General features: G+C 40.7%; 1 protein-coding gene across 1 annotated transcript in view; it reads right to left on the minus strand.

The window, feature by feature from the left end:
• Nucleotides 1–19,691, minus strand: part of GRIN2B (glutamate ionotropic receptor NMDA type subunit 2B) — a 419,358-nt gene that overhangs the window by 183,973 nt on the left and 215,694 nt on the right. Inside the window, exon 3 of the mRNA XM_036457459.2 lies at nt 6,525–7,123. Coding sequence (XP_036313352.1) covers nt 6,525–7,123 — 599 coding nt within the window. The remainder of the gene's footprint in view (nt 1–6,524; nt 7,124–19,691) is intronic.

Below are 19,691 nucleotides of genomic sequence, written 5' to 3' on the forward strand. Positions count from 1 at the left end.
AAGTTGCCCTGTATGAAGAGCAGGAACACTGGGCCCTTAGGACATAAAGAGAGTCTAAGAGGTAAGCGGCAGGTGCAGCATCACCTGAGTGACAGAAATAAACCAGCGGGGTACTGGAGAAGACATTGCAAAGGAAAATAACCATTAACTACCACCCACCCCGGGGAGTGATAAAGGAAAAATATAGACGTGTGCCTACTAACAGTTAACAATTCTTCTCCAGCTCAGGGAGATAAAAAAGGGTTTAGATGTCTGGCCAAACCCCTTTCTCAACCCTTTCAGATCATCTGAAACCAGAGAGTTTTCAGATTTTTCTCAGAAACTAAGGAAGTCCTTCACTTAGAGAATGCACACATAAGCAAGTCTCTAACTTTTTCAATCAAATCAAGTTCCCAGTTGGAATAAAACTCCCTCAGCATGTCTCAGGCTATGGTATAGGGCAGTGATTTTCAACCAGTGTGCCACAGGAATGTTTCAAACATGCAATACCTGATTATTTAGTCAGGAACACTGACCTCTTTGTCCTTAAACTGTTAGTAAAAAAAATGTCAACAGCCAACACAACAATAGTTGTTCAGTGTGAATGAATCAAAATTATGCCTTTTTTTTTTTAATCAGATCAACAAAAAATATATTTTGTATGCCACAGAATTTTAGTAAGGGTTGAAAATTGCTGGTATAGGACACTGCAGTCCATTTACTAATAAGGCATAAGTGAAAGCTACAAAATTCCAACAGAAAGTTCATTTTTGTTAGTGTACAAAATAGGGTTGTTATATTTAGCAACAAATACAGGAGCCCAATTAAATCTGGATTTCAGATAAACAACAAATTATCCTTTAGTATCAGCATGACCCATGCAATATTTGTGACAGATGCTAAAAAAGAAATGATCTATTATTTATCTGAAATTCAAATTTAACTGGATTTCTGTATTTTTCTTGTTACTCAGGTCAAAAGTCTTGGCCAGCAGTCTAAGGCCTATCTGGAAACAGTCATCATGTCTAGCCAAAGGAGCTTCAAGCAGCTAAGAAATAATCAGTAAGGAATTTGGATTGACATGTGATAAATAACATTTATTTAATAGTGAACTAAAATAGCTCATTTTAAGGATCCTCTCTGAGAATGCTTACATGTCATTTAAAAAGAAGTCTTCCTTCAGTAACAAGTGAATCACGTCAAATGTGTGTTTCTTTGTGACACTAAGGGACATCACAGAGCCTCCTGTCTCTGTTTTCTAAATCTAGATTTAGGAACTTGCCTCACATGAAAGGAAAGCCATAGGCTGGTCAGGTATAAAGGAAGGCTTTACCTCCCCCTTCTAAAGCTTCTGGGAAGGACATGCCTATTAATGCTTCTGGGTGTTCAGGAGGTAAGAGGACTACAGTCTACCCTTTCCCAAATCTGTCTTCCTGGGGCTGGGTCACTCCCAGATGCCATCTGAGGGGCCTTCCTCCCACTGCTGTTACAGAGAGGTGAGCAGCAGGCCATCAGAGGCCAGTCCTCACAAAACAACCAACCATTTGCAACAATATTATTTTGCAAAGATTTCCTGCTGTGGCTAAATGGTGTGGCTGCTTGGTTTGTTATTTAAAAGAGTAACCCTAGTGAGATCTGATCTCTGAAGGGAGGAATAGTCTGATTTCAGACAAGATAAGTAGAAGGAATACATAGATGATTTTGAGTGCTGTGCCTGGTGATAACAGCTCAGACTTTGAGGATAGCACCTTCTTGTCCCTGTTAGTCAGCATCAATCCTTTCTGGGTCCTGATTAAAAAAACAAAACAGATTTATCATTTTCCAAGAGAGGCCAGGGATTGGGATTCAAGAACCATGAGAAGCTGCATTTGGGAGAAAGGGAAGGAAAAGTCAGTGGAAATGAGTGAGGGATGCAGGGATAAGGACAGGGAGAGAGCCCAGAGCAGATGTCCCACACTGTTAGATACAGACCTCTAGAGAAATCATGAAACTAGGGCAGGAGTCGGAAGACACAGTTTACACAGTATACTTGAGTGAAAGTGAGAAATTGAGTGAAGGTGGGCCTTTTCTCTCTCCTCCACACTGGGACTCAAGGAATTTATGAATAACCTGCATGGTGCAGACTGCTGTACTTGAGAAGATGAAGATGGGCATGTGTGGATATCTTGACAATAACCTCTAAGGAAGAAGGGTAGAGAACCCAGGAGAGCTGCCTTCCCTGTGGCCAGAAGAGGTGGTAACAAAGGTTCAAAGAAACTATGGTTTTAAAGATATAGCGGTTAGAGGCCAGACTTGAGAAATCACATTTACATTCTAATGTAAATAAGCCACATGGGAAATAATATGTACATTTCCCTGTTTACCCAAAGGAAGCCTTAAGATAAAAGCAGACACTCCTGGACCATATTTATGGACTTTAAGGTAACGCCTACTTGATTTCTTTTTGTTGTTTAGCAAATGTTTTATTCCTTCATTGTTAGCATTTTTTAAAGAACAAACATTTGGTAAAATAATCTAAATCAGGTTTAAATTTAACACTAAAAACAATGGGAGAAAACATGAATGTACAGAAAAGACCATACAGTGAGTTTTTAAAGGAAACCTCTATTATTTTGCAGAGAGGAGCAGAATGAGAAAGCTCCTATAGGGTGGGTATGCATTGGACAGCTCAGAATCTTGGAGGATGTCACTCGTTTACTCCAAGTGTGTTCCTTGGGACTCACACTATGTTAGGAATGGGTGTCATACATATGAGTAAGACAGAAAGGTCACTGCTTTCCCAGAATTACGGGGAGGAGAGATAATAAAGCATGTAATCATAACATTGTGAATAGTGGCTTTATTGGAAAAGCACAAGATGTAGTGAAGGTATATTATAGGCTGATGTTAGTCCAAGGCTCAGGAAAGCCTTCCCAGTGGAAGTGATATCAAGACTAAAACATGAAGCATGGAGAATCTGAGACAGGTAAAGGAGCAACTGCATTTGTGTATTGGTGGGAAGGGATTACACAGTGCACACTGACTGGAAGTGAAGGGGAAGAGGGTATTCTCAAAGACCTAAAGTAAGGACAATACTATGGGAATGCAGTGATTAAGGCACAGAGTAGTATGGGACCATTTTGGAAAGACAGGAGGGCCCATGCTGTGGATGACTTTGTAAGCCACTTTATGGAGATGGGACTTTATTGCAGGGGCAATAAAGACCTACTGAAAAGTAGTGAGCAGGAGAGGGATGGTCAATTTGCATATTCCCTCTTTATTAGATAGAATAGGTATCCATGCTCAGGGAGATGTCTAGAAAGATGGTCACTAAATCTTTCAACCATGGTTATCTCTCATTAGAGGCCCGGTGCACAAAATTCGTGCACGGGGAGTTGTGTCCCTCAGCCCAGCCTGCACCCTCTAAAATCTAGGACCCCTCAAAGGACGTTATATATTCATTTCAGAATATGGACATCACATATTCATTTCAGACCACTCTGGCTGAAATGTAGATTGAAAAGAGGCAGATCAGGGAGCCAGAAAAAATGTAAGAGGCCCTGCAGCAGTGCAGGTAAGAAGAGATGGGCTGGGGTATGGTATGAATATGAAAATAAGTGAAAGCACTCCAGAGGAAATCGATAAAAAATGGCATGATTGGCTATTAGATGTCAGGAATACAGAATCAAGGACAATGGTAATATTTATTTTAGGCAACGGGGCAATAGGATGCCCCCTTTATAAGTGGTGCAGATTTGGCGCTAAGAAGTAGGAGGAGAAAGCAGGTCAGTTTCGGATATGGCATGTTCTAAAGAAACATATCTAGTCACAGTTAGAGATACAGACTTGAACAATTGCAGCCAGAGATTTGGGGAACTTATAGACATTAATTGTATCCTTGGCAATGGATAAGAAAAGAAAGGGTTTAGGACAGAGCCCTGAGAAGCACTAGCGTTTAAGAGATGTGTAAAGGAAGAAGAGTGTGTCAATGAGCCTGAGGTAGAATTACCAGAGGTAGAAAGAAAATGAAACCAGTTTGGCTTAGTGGATAGAGTGTCAGCCTGTGGACTGAAGGGTCCCAGGTTCTATTCCAGTCAAGGGCATGTACCTTGGTTGCAGGCACATCTCCAGTAGGGGGAGTACAGGAGGCAGCAGATCGATGTTTCTAGCACTCTATCCCTTTCCCTTCCTCTCTGTAAAAAATCAATAAAAATATATTTAAAAAGAAAAGAAAACTAAGACAGTCACTACCGAACAAGCAGTGATAACTAGGGAGGCAAGAAGAGCAAAGTTCAAGAAGAGAGAATATTAAGACTGGATCACAGATGCAGCCACATTAATACCAGTTTTAGTTTCAACTCTAAATTTAGGAGTTTAGCTGAAAGGCAATAGTCCAACTCCCTTCCAATGATAAGTAGGTACACATTCAATCACCACTAAATGTATGTCAACCTCCCCAGATACACTTTCTAATATTTTATTTCTTAAGCTGAATGGTGGGTAGCTGAGCATGTATCAAGTTTTTCTGAACACCTTGCTATGTGTCTGATATAGTTGATAAATTTACAATGGATACCCAAAACATATTGTTAAGAAAAAGTAAGTCAGATTATTGAACAGCATGTATACATTTCCATTTATATAAAATTATATATTTATATCCATACTAATGGCCCAGTGCACAAAATGTGTGCACATTAAAAGGGGATTAATTAGAGAAAATATTTTAATATTGCTATTTACCCTTTCTCTATACTAGAAGTATCATAGATGAAAGAAAATTAGTAAAAAGTATATAAAAATCATCCTCCTGTCAGAGTCTGGGGCAAACCACAGGACCAGAGTAAAGTCCCCACGTGTGGCACCTTAAAATCACACAAAACCCGGACCCAGTGGGCCCTACCCCCATTGAGCGAGATCCAGACCAGACAGCCCCCTCCCCCATCAAGCCCTGCCAGGTGGGGCAGGGGCGCAGCCTCAGGTCCCACATCAAGCTCTGCAGGGTTGGGTGGCATAGCTTCAGGTCTCCTGGCCTTGCGCTGGTATGGGAATTGCAACCTCAGTTCCCCTGGCCTGGGGTGGGTGAAGCAGCCTGAGGTCCCCCATCAAGCCCCTGCCAGGTGGGGGGCACAAACTCAGGTACCCCTGCCTGGTGGGGGGGTGGGGGAAACGCATCTTGAGGTCCTCCGTCAAGCCCCACCAGGTGAGGCGGGGGCACAGTCCCCTGGTGCCAGGGGGAGGGGTGCAGCCTGAGGTCCCCCATCAAGCCCTGCCAGGCAGAGGATGTGGCCTGGGGTCCCCTGGCCTGGCATCAGGGGCAGGGGGCACAGCCTGAGGTCCCCTGTCTGATGCTGGGGCAGAGGGTGTGGCCTGAGGTCCCCTGCCAAACCCCACTGGGCAGGGGGCAGAGCCTCAGGTCCCTGCTGATTGCTCCTTAAGGCTCATTACAGGAACTCGGCCTCCGCCTTGGGTGCAGACATCTTGTGTTACAGAAACCCTGCCATTGCTGTGGGCACAGCCATTTTGCATTATGGAAACACCTGCCTCTGCTGTGGGCGCTTCCATCTTTGTGACTGTGTGATGGTCAATTTGCATATTCCCTCTTTATTAGATAGGATAGGTATCCATGCACAGGGAGATGTCTAGAAAAATGGTCACTAAATCTTTCAACCATGATTATCTCTCATTAGTTGGATTTAAGGTCATTTTTACTTTCTTCTTTATGCTCTTCTATGTTGTTTGATTTTTTTAATAATTGCATATGTAACAGTTTTATACAAATAACTAAACCATAAAAGCAGCCTATAGAGTTTTCTGCCTCACATGGTTTCATAATTACCCTTTGAGGATAGGCTACAGTTATGCCTGGGTTATGAGGTGAGATCAGGAGAGCAGAACTCCACCATTATCTTCTTACTGGATAAATCAGACTAAGAGCCACCATAAAAGACACCTTTATACCAGCATCCTCACTCTTAAAGGTACAGAGAGGAGAGGCAAAGGAGAGAAAAACCAAGGGAAGCATCCTCTTCATGGCCTACACACACCTTTAACCCATTTTCCATTTCCTCCCAGTACAACAGCACTCCAGGGGTAAGTGGGCTGGTGCTCCCTTGTCTTGGTACCTATGGTGCTTTTCAGAGTGATCAAGTATGTGGTATCTAGAAAGTGTTCAACTCCAAATGAAACTCTCGCTTGGACAATTAACACCTACTGGCCTTATTTTCTTATATTGTAAAATGGACACAATTTTTGAAACCTGCTTCCTACAGTTGTTGCTTTGAGTATTAAATGAGGTAAAAAATACAATACACTTAGAGCAATACTTATCAGACAGCAAGTGCTCAATAAGTGGGAGCAGTTTTATATTTCTCAGAACAAGAACACAGCCATAACAAGCTTTGCATCTGAAACACTCACACTGTCATGAATAACTGCCATCCAGTGGCCAGCCTTCAACACTGATATCTTGAACTGTTCTTCCTACTGTTTCTGAATGTCCAGCCCCAGCTTTGGAAGCTGAACTATGACCTCCATTGACAGTGTGCTCCTTTTGCCATACTCACCTATTCAACATGTTGGACTGGTAGATCCTCTTCTCATGGGTGTTGTAACAACTGCTCTTGGGTTCCGGGATGAAGCTGTGCTCAGACAGCATGTCAGAAGCAGCGGTGGTGATTATGGCAATCCCATCCCTCACTCTGGCAGGGAGCCCGTAGTCCCATTCATCATAGGACACAGAGATGAGCCCAGTGGGGAACTCCGAGGGCACTGTGTCTGTATCCCCTGCCACCAGACTAGGCACAATCCACGTGTAGCCGCAGCCAGTCAGCCCTACTGAGTTAGCCACCTCGAAGATGTAGGTAGCCTCTTCCTTAGTACAATAAAGAAGAATGATGGGGCTTTGAAGTTTCTTGAGCTGGTTCTGAATCTTTGAATCTCCATCATCCAGGGACATGTCCAGCAAGAGGACTTCCTCTAGCTCCCAGCCCACAAAGCTGTTCTCAATGGTGCTGCGAATCTTATTCACAAAGTCCTGGTAGCCAGGGAAGTAGGTGGTGACGATAGAAAAGATGTACCAGTCATACTCCTCCATGATGTTGAGCATCACGGAAGCTTGCTGTTCAATAGATGGGCCAAACTGGAAGAACATGGAGGATTCATCCTAGAATAGTAAAAATGTAAAAGAGAGAGAGAGAGAGAGAAATCAAACCAAAGATGGCAAAGGAAAATTTTAATAAACTAGATAGAAATGTCTGTGTCCATTGTTTTACTTTTTACAATTAAATATGTTTAAATTATAAACATTTTAATAACTTTCTTCCTAAAATTATGTCCTAAACTCCAGAGAAATTCAACATAGGTTTCTATTCTCTTTTTCTGAATATTTTAAGAGCTACTGTCAGAGCCCAAGGCAGCTTCCTAAAATCAAATATAAAGTGGAGTAAAGACTATAAATGGGGGTAGGGGTGGGCTATAAGGGGTCAATGGGAGAAAAAAGGGGGTATATGTAATACTTTCAACAATAAAGATTTTTTAAGTCTATAAATGGCCTCATGTCAATTCAGGTCAGGTTTATGTTCATGCACATACAATTCCCACTTCTCAAGCCTCTTTGGCTCTCAGTTGTGGATGTGTATCCCTCAGTCAGAGTGAATGATCCAAAAGACTATTTGGATCTCCACTTAAACCTACCTATGAAGGTGAGATAGTCACCCCCCAGTATGAGTATCAGGAAGAAGCACATATAGCACAAGGATTGGTCAGTATATTTTCTATAAAGGTATATCTGCTAAATCAGTAGTACAGTTAGTTTTATCTCTACCTTCTACTCTGATCATGAGATATGCAAGTTAGAGGAAGGCTCAAACAGTATATCTAAGACACAAGTTAGAATGACTTGTATCCAAGCTCCTATGTGATTAAGCTTTATTTATAACAACATGCAGCAGATTTTTCTTTCTCTTACATATATAACACTTCAGGTCTTGGTCTGACCTATGTGTCACCTCTGTCAATTCCGAGCATTTTCTTTCTTCCCTTTTGAGGAAGGAGCTATTTTAAATGTTGCCCATCTAAAGCTGTATTTCTCTTGTTGTCCTGAGATGTCAAGCCTTGCATTTTATCTACCATTCAGGTGGAAGAATCTGAACCCACAAAATGAAGACCCCTGTCCTCCTCTGTCAATCCATTCTCCTCTGACCTCCTCCTGAGTGGTGGCATCCCTTTTCTTAGTCAGTGCCTCTAACATCTCTTCTATCTGATGGTTCGTTTCCATTTTATAACAATTCAAGATAACAAAACAGTCTTTGTCGAAGTGGCTGTTTTTCTACCTCCCAGACTAGAGCTTCCAAGTGCAATTACAAGAGAAGAGACCAGGCTCGCGCTCTCTCTCTCTCTCTCTCTCTCTCTCTCTCTCTCTCTCTCTCTCTCTCTCTCTTCTTAGTTTGGGAGCATATTGTTGTACAGCTGAGAGATTGTTGAGAATTTTGGCAGCACCCACTATTGAAAGAAAAGTTCAGGTTGAGAAATATCCACCTGGTGTCCAAAGACCCTGGTTTGGCAATGAAAGCTGCCAGCCCCTCTGCTCTGCCAGCACTATGGATGCTTTGTGTGGCGTGAACTTTTCACATTTCCCACAGGCTATCCAGAATGAAACAGTAGATGCTTAGTCACTGGGCACGATTCTTTCTGCTAAGGGTAAAATGATGCTTATCATGGCTTCCTCCCCTGGCTTAACTGTGTGGTCAAAGAGGAGCCCCTTTGGACCCTACAATTCAGAAATATAGAGAGTGTGGGCACCAAGATTGGGTGGATAGGCAAGTGGGAATAATTTGGAGTAAAATAATAATTTCATGTGTGCATATTCCAAACTGTGGCCAGCCTCTGCTCCTGATTTTTTTCCTACTGCAATACAAGAATTGGTCTTCTGGTGAAGCTTACCTTATCCTTAGTTATAAGATATAGTGGGAATCCAAAACAATAACGCTTAATTATTCCCAAGACTTGTCAGGGGGCTTACAGAGATGCACAACAGGACAGGAAGGAGACTAACAGAATAACCCTCCCAGAATGGCTATCACTTTAAATAAATAGCCATTTGTTTTTTCCTGTTATTCTTCCAGCTCAAGGGAATTTGGGTGATTCTCAAATGAGACATATTATCACTTGAGTTTTCACAAGCCCAGTAGATATAACAAAGTGGCAAAGGCTTCCAAATATACCTTAAATGTACAAGCTTAGGATGAAAGGGATCCCAATTGTAAACAAAGTCTATCCATTCTATGATAAATGAACATGTCCCATCACCCACATAGTTCCCTACAGTGAAACCACTGCTGGTTCAAATACACGTGGAAAGTTAACCTTGACAGTAAACGCCCATAGTAAATGAGCCTATGCTAATGAGATTGAATTGAAAAGAAAACCAATCTATTATATACCAACCTGCCCCTCTCCTCTCTTAGTCTTCTGTTAAAACTCTTTCACAATTACAAATGAGTTCCTAAAGAAACTGCCAGCTATTATGTGAAGAAAGCCAATGTACAAGTAAGAAAAGAGAAAAAATAATGTGGCTTCATCCCACTCCTACCACATCCTCACCTTACTTCTAATTCTATCATCCTCTACAATCACCCTTTTTCTGAATCTTCTGCTCCCATCAATGTCCAGTTCCACCATTTTATCTTGACAATCTTCATTAAATAAGAATTCTTTATTATGACAATGTTATCTGTAGCATCAAGAGGAGATGAATGAAGCCAAACAGACATCAAGAGACAGAGTTATAGCCTTGGCAAATGTTTCCTGGCATAATATGTGGTCTCTTGTTATTAACTTAGTTGACACAACAATCTGGTGTACAATAATAGGGAATGGGTAAGCCCTTTTTAAACAAAGCTTTGGGCTAACTATTAACTTGCCAACAGTGACAATCTTTGCAAATTATGGCCACTGCCACAAATCAAAGAGCAATCTTCATGTATGCAGGGAGTGGAAAGGACTACTGGTCACACACTCATCGTTGCAGACACCCGGCATGCACTGTGATTGGCACAGGAGGTGTCATCTTCTGGGATGAAGGACAGGAATATAATTCAGTTTGCAGCTCACTATACTTCCCCACTTAGTGTGTTGTGCATGGGGTCTTGGAGCAGTCTCCTCCTCCTAGAAAAGAGTCTAAGTCACATTTTTTACATGAATGTACTTCTTCAACTTGCCTGGAGAGTATTTTTAAAGTGTTCCTACATAACGGGCCATCATAACTGAGATGAGCAATTGGCCCAGGAAAGGTTCAATTGCACATTATATCTCATCATTATCTTGAACCCCCATCACTTTGATTTCATGGTGTTTGATTTCTAATAAGAAGAAACAAAAATACAGGTACCTTTGCATTGTATTATCTGCCTCAGAAAATAACTGTCAAAAGAATTAACAGTACATTATATTCTTCTGCATCACCCAGATTCCTTAAAGACTCACTTCAGAAATAAAGGACTAATGATTCCAGCTGCTAAAAATGTCCTGTCAATAGATTTCAGCCACCAACCCACTTGGGGGATTGCATCAGCAGAGAGAAACATCTTGCCCAAAATCATGCCTTCAGGCTGGAGTAAACTGGCCCAATGACTGGTTGTCATGGAATTAAAGACCTGATCCTTGTTCAAACTCTGGACAGCTCTGAACCCCCAATAGGTTGGCTTGAGCTCCAATTAAAGCTGCACTGCACCTCCACCTTCCCTCTGCCCACTCCTGCCCATTTTCCCTCCCCTTTCATAGCACTGATCTCAAACGCACTCCCTAATGAACCACCTGTCCACCCACCTCGGACCCAGAGTCTCCTTCTCAGGGAACCCAACCTCAGACTATTCATTTCTTTTTTTTTTTGCAACATGGAAAGAGATGACTGAAAAGAGAACATAATATCTATTTTCAAATACAGAAATGGCCTATATGGTAGAAAGATAAGACTTTGACCATCAGTTCCAGAGGAGGACACTGGGACTAATGAGTAGGAGTATTAGAAAGAATTATTTGGCTCAATATAAGAATGGATTTGCAACTACTATAGCTAATTAAAATGGAATTGGCCTCATAATGCAGTGAGCTCTCTGTAGCTATAAGCATTCAAATGGAAGCTGGGTTATCATCTAGAAAGGGATTCTCCCCAGCACTCTGTCTGGAAAATGTCAGGCTCATCTTTAATATCTAGTTTAGATGTCAACTTTTTATGCATATTGTCTTGCCTAACTTTCCCAAGTCAAGTTCGTTTTCTTTCCCCTGTGCTTTCAAAATATTTTGTATGTGCCTCTATCATAACATTTATCACACAGGAAGCATATATGCCTGCTTCTTCCCACTAAAAATATATGTTTCTCAGAAGCAGGCATCATGCTTTATCGTTCCTAAATAATGTATAAAAAGTGTTGTATTAGTATTATGAGGAAGATTCCTTTATTAGGTGGGAGATTAACTGAGATGACCTTGACAATATCATCTGGTTCCAAAGTTCTATGCTGATGGTACAAATCTACTTCATAAAAATGCAGGATGCCTGAATAGTTATATATTAACTGCACTTGTATAAAATGTGAGGGGGTGCTTCTTAGAGCCAGCCAGAGAGGCAGAAAATGGTACTGGTTGCTCCTCTACTCTTCTTTGCAGCAAATCCCTTAAAAGCATCATTTGTACTCATTTCCTCTTCTCCCATTCTCTCTTACACTAATTTCAACCATACTTACAACCCCTCTACTCCACTAAAACTCCTCTTGTGACAGGCAAAGTTACTCTGATGCTGCCAGCTCCAGCATACATCTGCAGTCCTTACCTATAAGCAGCATTGGCATGGCTGAAGGGTCACTCGTACCTAGATATGCTTTCTTCCCTTGGTTCCCATTTCTTGACTTTCCTCCTACCTTACTAGCCGCTGTCCCTCTGTCTTCTTTACTGGTTCCTCCTCTGTCTTCTTAGCTTTTGAAGCTAGAATGCCTAGCGTCAATCCTTGGCCCTCAAATTGTTCCTATCCACATTCACCTCCTCAGATATATCATCCAGTCTCCTCATTTGAATCCTATTTATATGCCAAACACTTCCACACTTTCTCCAAAACTCCAGTCTTCTATATCAGACTGCCTATTCTGCGTGCCCACATAGATATCTTTAGAAACATCTCCAACATTCCCCAACTAAACTCTGCCTTCCCCGTTGCAGTTAAAGGCAATGCTATCCCTCCAGAACCAACTCCTCTCTTTCTCTGGAACCCTTTATCCGATCACTCAATCTTGACTGCTGACCTTCAGTTTTTTCACAAACTTCACCGTCATCCTTTACTCAACTACTACAGGAGCTTCCGAACTGTCCTCCCTTTCTCAGCCTCAGAATACTCACACATTCCTGCTCCAAACCTTTATTCTAGCAATTTCCTCCCCACCAAAATACTCTTCCTCCAGCTATCCAGAAATCCTCAGGACTAACACATGCACCTGTTTCAATTCTTTGCTAAAACCTCACCTTCTCAACAAAGACAAATTCTGACCCTGCAGGGGAACACTAACGCCTTTAGCCTAGTCCACTTTTTCTTGTTGCCATAGTAGCTATCACTATTTAACAGACTACACAAGTACTTATTTTATATAATTATTATGAGCATACTGCTTCTCCCAATAAGAGCTTAAATACCAAGAGGGCAGGGATTATTATTTGTTTGCACATTATTATATCTCAGCACCTAGAAAGAGGCCTGCCTCACCCATTGTGGGCTCTCAGCAGTTATTTGTTGAATTAAATAATGTGGTAATTGATGTTGCAACTAGATAATCCTCAAATCTGATTTATTTTTGTTGGTTATCCAATTGAGATTATATCTTTCCTGTATCATAAAGTCTTTCACATTATTCAAATGTTAGTACTTTATAACATCAGAGGGATTATGATCCTTCTAGGACATTGATGTAGATCTAGATGAAATAAATCTGGTTTTTTTTCTAGACTCTTCTCCTGGTACAAGAGTAAAGAAAATATGTGTGTTCTCCTTCTAACTTCAGTTAGAGGGGGATCTGTGTGTCTGATGCAAGGCTAGAATTGCTAGGCTTTTGCTGAAAACTTCTCCACTACCACCAGATTCAGAAGACTAGTGTGGAAATAATGGGGTGAGAGGACCAGGTTACTCTGGCTGCCCTCAGAGAAGTCTGGGTACTTCTTAGTTCTTTAACACTGGGCTCAGAACGGAAGCAGAATATGGAAGACAAAATATTTTTTCTCTCCCCAAATAAGGGGAGGTTTTTCTCTCCCCACTTAATTTCAAGAAACTTTCTTTTTGGTGATTATAAATCCTGACTCCACATTGTCTCTTTTTCAGGTGACTGGGGCTGGTGTTTGTTATTTCTTCTGGTTTTGAATCATGTCTGACTTTTGTAAGCAATGCTTTGCAAGATACAGAAAATGTCTGATGTTCTCCAGTCTAGTCATTATCAGAAGTATCATGACTGAAACACTCAATGGAAGCTTACTGATGGAGAATCATGATCTTTCCTGTCTGTTAAATGCCAGACCCTTTAAACACACACACACACACACACACACACACACACACACACACACCTTTGAACACAAAGAAGAACTCACTGGATTTTCAAAAGCCCATGAACAGAAATTCAAGCAGATTGTGCTAGTTTAAGAGCCATTCTGAGATGACTAACCAACTCCCAGCAGAAGCCAGCATTCTTTTTCATATTTGTTCTTTCAGAAGATAAATTTGGTTTCTCCTTGAATTTGCCCCATTTTCCTCACTGACTGAGTCTCCCTTTTGGATGTGCTTCAATCACCAACTTTAAGCCACAGTTGAGAAACAATCTAAAGGTATTCACTTTGAGATGCCTACAAGGCTCTCCTATTCTGGGTCTCAGAGACAATTTTGCGGCAAGAAGAAAGCTTATAAGCAACAGATAGGGCAATAAGAGGGGAAGAACAAAAAGGTAGATCCCCTCTCACTAGGATATCCAAGTGAATTATAGAATTAAAGTCAGAGAACAAAGGGCCTAGAGAATACCAAGAGAACTTCTGGAATGAGTTTGTGCTCCTCTTTAAGGTATTGGGACTGCCAAAACCCTAACAAGGTTATTTCATTTCATCTTAAATTAAATGGCCCGCTCCATTATGCATATCAAAATAACTCTCAGAAGAACTGACTTGTATTTTCATTAAGAGGTTCTTTTCTATAAAACAGCAAGCTGTCAAGTTCAGCAACAATCAAGTCTGTGACTGAATAAATGTATTTTTAAATAAACACAAGGGAAGAAGGTAGGGGAATAGATGCAGTTGGGGGGGAAAATGAAATGGATCAAGAGAAATAACATAAAAATGAAACTAGCAGAATTAATTAGTCCATAGTATTATCAACATCAGATCAAGTTTATTTAGACAAATTTACAAAGTCGAGTATCTTCAATACTAATACAGATCTGGGCATTTTCTAGGATAAAAAGAAAGCCATCATAAAACTAAACCATATCATCTAGGGAAAACAAAACAATTTTTTTTTGCTATGTGTGAAATATGAAATCCAAAACTGCTCATGCCATCAAAAATCTTCCCATTTAACTTAGGCTGAGAGAGTAGAGATTATAGAAGAATGGTGATAATTATCAAAGAACAGGGTTAAATACAAGCTCATGATGGGATTTGATGTACTAGCAGCATTTTTCAAAGTAGAGATGTTTATATTTGTCTCCAATAAATTAACCTTCCCATCTTTTCATACATATTTGATCAGAACATCACATTCATATACAGATGGGAATAGAGAAGTGAGGAGGTGCCAGCTGAAAGGGTAGAAAATGCACTTAATATTTGATCAACCTATGAGTGCTAGCGCCTCGTTTGCTGCTAAAAATAACAAAAGCCCGTTTCTAGATACTGATTTACACACATGGGTCTCTGGAAAACAAAGATCTCTTTGTCCGTCTATCCCTGTTCTACACAGAAAGGCGAACCATCACTGAATTTTTACAATTTGGATCAATCCTGCTCAGGGATTGATCACAGGTTAGCAAGCCATTGTCTTCAATGGCAAAAGGAAGTTTTCTAAGAAGGTGCAGGGGTCGGTTTTCCCAAGTCCTGGGATTGGAAAACTGAGCACTATTTCCTCACAGAAAGCGAAGTGTGGCTGTTACAATCAGCGCGGCTTTGGATGTATTCACATCTCCCAAGCCAAGTTTGGTCCTCAATTAAAAGAGGCAACACATTCTGAAGGGCTTCAGAAATTAAAACAAAATTACACAAAAGCAGATAAAAACAGACACATATACACATCTTCAACAGCTTGTTAGCACCTGCCTGTCGTGGCCTTGCACCACTGTAGGACTTAGAACTGGCATCCCCTCTAGTCTTTAAACCATGACTGGCCAGGACTCTTCAACATCCAAAGCTGGCTTTCCTTTTATCCTATAAAATGCCCACATCTATATCAGTGTTTATGTAAGCCCAGTATTTGGTATACCTGCTGTGAGCCTGGCTGGTGCGAACATGCCCACCCAGAACCCTTCCTTCCCAACAGCCTGGCCATGTTCCCAATCCAAAGGAATAAGGTTCTTCCTCATGTCCTGTTTTATTCCATCTCTGTTGGATGGATGAGGAACCCTACTCAGAACCTGTAACTATTTCGCACAGCCTCTGACAAACTGCAAACATCCTTGATGCTGGACCCTGCTCCCCATATCTGCAGGTGCCAGCTGAGATCTGGCTCTCCTTTCCTGCCCTGAACTATGAGGTGATTAGCATGTTACTAGCACCAACAGGTTTATGTTGCTTTGTCCATTGGCATATCAAACCCCTGCATGCACCACCAGTCTGAATAATGCCAAGTGGGTCACTTGGTTTAAAATTGGTTTCTTGCAGTTTGCTGGCCCCACCCTGTGGCAGGCAGCCTTATGGCAAGGTTACATCCAGTGTTCCCCAGCCTTCTGACCCTCCCTAAGCTCAGTTTAGATATCAATATGCCTCCAGTATTTGACTGGTTGCATCCAATTTTGAGATTTTCTTTGTTCATTTTATACTGAAAATTGACCCCCTCTTCCAGAATTATTAAACTATTACTTTTGCTATATTTCATTTTGTTGGCTATTATCACTAAAAATTAATCTTCAAGAATTCAGACTTTCATTGTGTATCCTTTGTTTTCTCTCCCTGACGCTCTGGGGTCATGAGTGGGTGAAATCTCATTATTGAGAGTAAAACACAATCTATTAGAACTGCTACCCAGCTTCTAGCCTAACACAGGGAGAACATTAAAACTATTTTTATCATACAATTTTGACCATATTCCTAGAAAATAGCATATTCATTTCTTTATCCATACAAAGAAGGAATAGCTAGTTTAGAACAGGTGTAAGGAAGCTTTTTTCCTGCCAAGGACCATTTGAATAGTTATAACATCATTCAAAGGCCATACAAAATTATCAACTTAAAAAGTAGCCTGCCGTATTTGGTCAAAAATTTGTTTAAATTATCCCTAATGCCTTGGCAAGGCCAGACCAAATGATTTGTCAGGCCATATATGGCCTGTGGGCAGGAAGTTCCCCACCCCTGGTTTAGAAGATACAGAATACCAGGGACCAAGCTTCTAACACAGTCACACAGTCCAGGCACTCTCTCTGTGGCCCTGCCTGTCCCTCTTACTTAGCAATACCAACCCCACCAACATTCCTGAGAAGCATGTGCTCATTGCTGGTATCAGCCTGCAGCCCTTCTTCCTTCTGTTCTCCCCTTTCCCATAGTCTTCATTCCACAGATAAAGACCCCATTGGAATGTCCTCACTGGCCTCCATTCTTAGCCCACCCAGTGTTTCTATTCTCCCCTCTAGGGCTTGGGAAGCTGAAATGCTGTCAATATCTCAGCTTGACTCTGGAAGCGGTCAAGCAGGGATGGCCAACAGCCATTGCTCAAGGGAGATATCAAAGTTGGTAAGATCTTTCCTGTAAATAAGAACGTGACAAGTTAAGGGATGGCCCATTTGTTCATTCTTATTTTGAAGTTTAAGTATTTGTTTTTACACTACATTCTGTAGTCTCCAACATTTCTACAGTTCACAGAATTTCACTTCAATATTTTTCCTCTGATGGAAGCATGCAAGCAGAAAAAAAGAACTCTTTAAATGAAAATGCCAATTGGCATTTCAAACACAAAGGAGCTCGGCGCTTATCCTTTCACCCACCTTCAGCAGACTCTCTGGAGGACAGAGCTACGTTACAATCAGATGTAGCATTTATTAATCTCTAATCTGGATCCTTCACAGCAGGGCCTCTGCCTATAGATGAATCATCCCAGACAAGTGTGAGTCTTAGACACAGCCTCATTCTGTTTAGAACTTGTGGTAAAATCATGGCTGAAGCTATCAGACTCACATTAGCTAGCTGTGAATTCTGATCTCTGCTAACTGAACAAAATGGGGGCATCCTTATGGCTCAGCAATGACATTTTGATGTTAGCTAGTTACTACTGAAAAGTGCCGATTTGTTTATCTTTCTTAGGCACAGTTTCAACTATTAAGTAATGACAGCTCAAGATCTCAAACAATAGACAGTAACCAGAGGGTCTGGAGATGATACTGACCCAGGTCATAATAGCACCACAATTAAACTCATTTGGGAGAGAGAATGTGAGGTGGTAATAGATTATTTTCTATGTCCTTGAGAAAAATTCCACAACTTTCCTCACATAGATAGGCCGATGGGTCCAGCAATCCTGACTTGCAGGAACATTCCCTGTGTGTATCTTGATTCCATTATGCTGCAGATTAAACCCTTTGGGCCTCGTGACTTCCTTCATGAAAGGCACATAACAGGCCCTCAAAACTTTTATGGAACTAAACCAAACTAATGTTTTGTCATAATCTTGTGTGAAACAGCTCCCCTTTTTCCTAATTCAGTATGCTTTGCATTACAATCTTGAGTTGCTTACAGTATGCTAGGTGCTATAGATGCATTATGTCAATTGATTCTCATATCCCTATGAAGTAAACCCTATTACTTACTCTCTCCATTTCACCAATTGAGAAAGTGAGCTTTAGAGAAGTTAAGCAACTCACACGAGGTCACTGCTGGTTTGAGAATCTAGCTAGGTCTGACTTCAGAGTGCACACACTCAGCCACTGTACCACACACCCTCAGCTTTGGTCACCGCCACAGCTCCCACCTGAACCATCTACTCCTCCTTGTTTTAAGTGTAAACTACAGTCATCTAGTAAAAGTTGAACCCCTGCCTAATAGTACAGAGATCATTTTCATGAGTTCCTTAAGCTTCACTCCTTAAGCATCCAAATATTAGCACACTGGTGCAGCTAACTAGTAAGGGACTTGGCACATACTGTTGCAATACAGTATTTTTCTATTGGACATCATACAACCAATTCTTTATGATCTTATTGATTGCTTATTAATCAATCAAATATTTATTAAATGCCTATCAGGTACTATAGGAGGTAGAGACGAGGTGTAAGTCATCATCCCCATCCTCAGGGTGAGCTAATTGGAAAATAAGACCAAATTATACAAAATAATTGATGACTTTCCTAAGTTAAATGATAACATGAAGCTTAGAATGTGTGTCATAGAAATGATGAGAATGAAGAACAGTATGGCTGCGCAGCTATATATTTAAAGCTTCTTTCTATTTTTTTTTCTTTGTTGGTTCTCTCATCAGCTCTATGAAGTGAGCAAATGAAGCTCCCAAGCATTTCAATCCAAATATCAGGCTGTGGATAGAAATAAGTGATACTGGTCTTGAACTCAGTCTTATATCTGTCCTCAGGTGGACAATGAGCCACTGATGCCCACTAACTCAGGTATTCCACAGTCTAAATGAAATTATATGTCAAATCTTTCTCCTTGATATACCCAGCCTTTCATTTTCATCTCAAAAGATTAGATTAGTAGGACAGGACTGTCCTTTATGAAGTCAAACTACCTAGTTAAAAAACCTTCTCTTCAAATGATTGCAGATTGATTTTGTTAAGGTTTCTTTTCCGTGTTCCCTCAGAAAAGCTAGGGGAATGACAATTCCTAGTCTTTCCCTTCTCTCAATGTATTTTATTTCTTTACATTGGCCTTTTCCCTTTGGCCTTCCAATGGTTTTCAATAATTGGCCAGGAGATCAATAAATTATTTTAGTGCTCTTATAAAGAGATGACCTGGGAATGCAGTGTAAACCCAAGAATCTCACAAAAATAGCCAAATGCCAAATTTTATTCAGCTCAATGTATTAGTGCTGGTGCCCCATTTATTTTTTTAAAAAATACATAGATAACTACTTAAATACCATCAGTTCTCAAAACTGCAGCTATGTATTGTATATTGAAGAAACATATTGTTCTTTCTTTCTTATTTTCTTACTGAAAATTCAAGGGTATAGCTTAAGATCTGTTTATATTTTTGGCCCCATGAAATTAAATTACCAGACAGTAGCAATGGACTCCCTGAGTATTAACACAGTAACACAGTTTCTCACATTTTGCCAAAGAAAAGTAGACACAGTCTGAACTAGAGGTGCTTCCAGTTGTAAATGGGGTGGGACACAATATCTGTGTCTTTATGTTGATGCTTATGTTGGTTACATATATAACAACTTACTAACAAAGTTACTAGAAATCAGCAATTCAGTTTGCAGATTATGCTTCACACATATTTTTTTAAAAAAGGAATAATGTCTTGGTTTATAAGGAAATATCTTCTTGTAT

The sequence above is a fragment of the Pipistrellus kuhlii genome, unplaced genomic scaffold (genome assembly GCF_014108245.1).
Source record: "Pipistrellus kuhlii isolate mPipKuh1 unplaced genomic scaffold, mPipKuh1.p scaffold_m20_p_3, whole genome shotgun sequence".
Lineage (NCBI taxonomy): Eukaryota > Metazoa > Chordata > Mammalia > Chiroptera > Vespertilionidae > Pipistrellus > Pipistrellus kuhlii.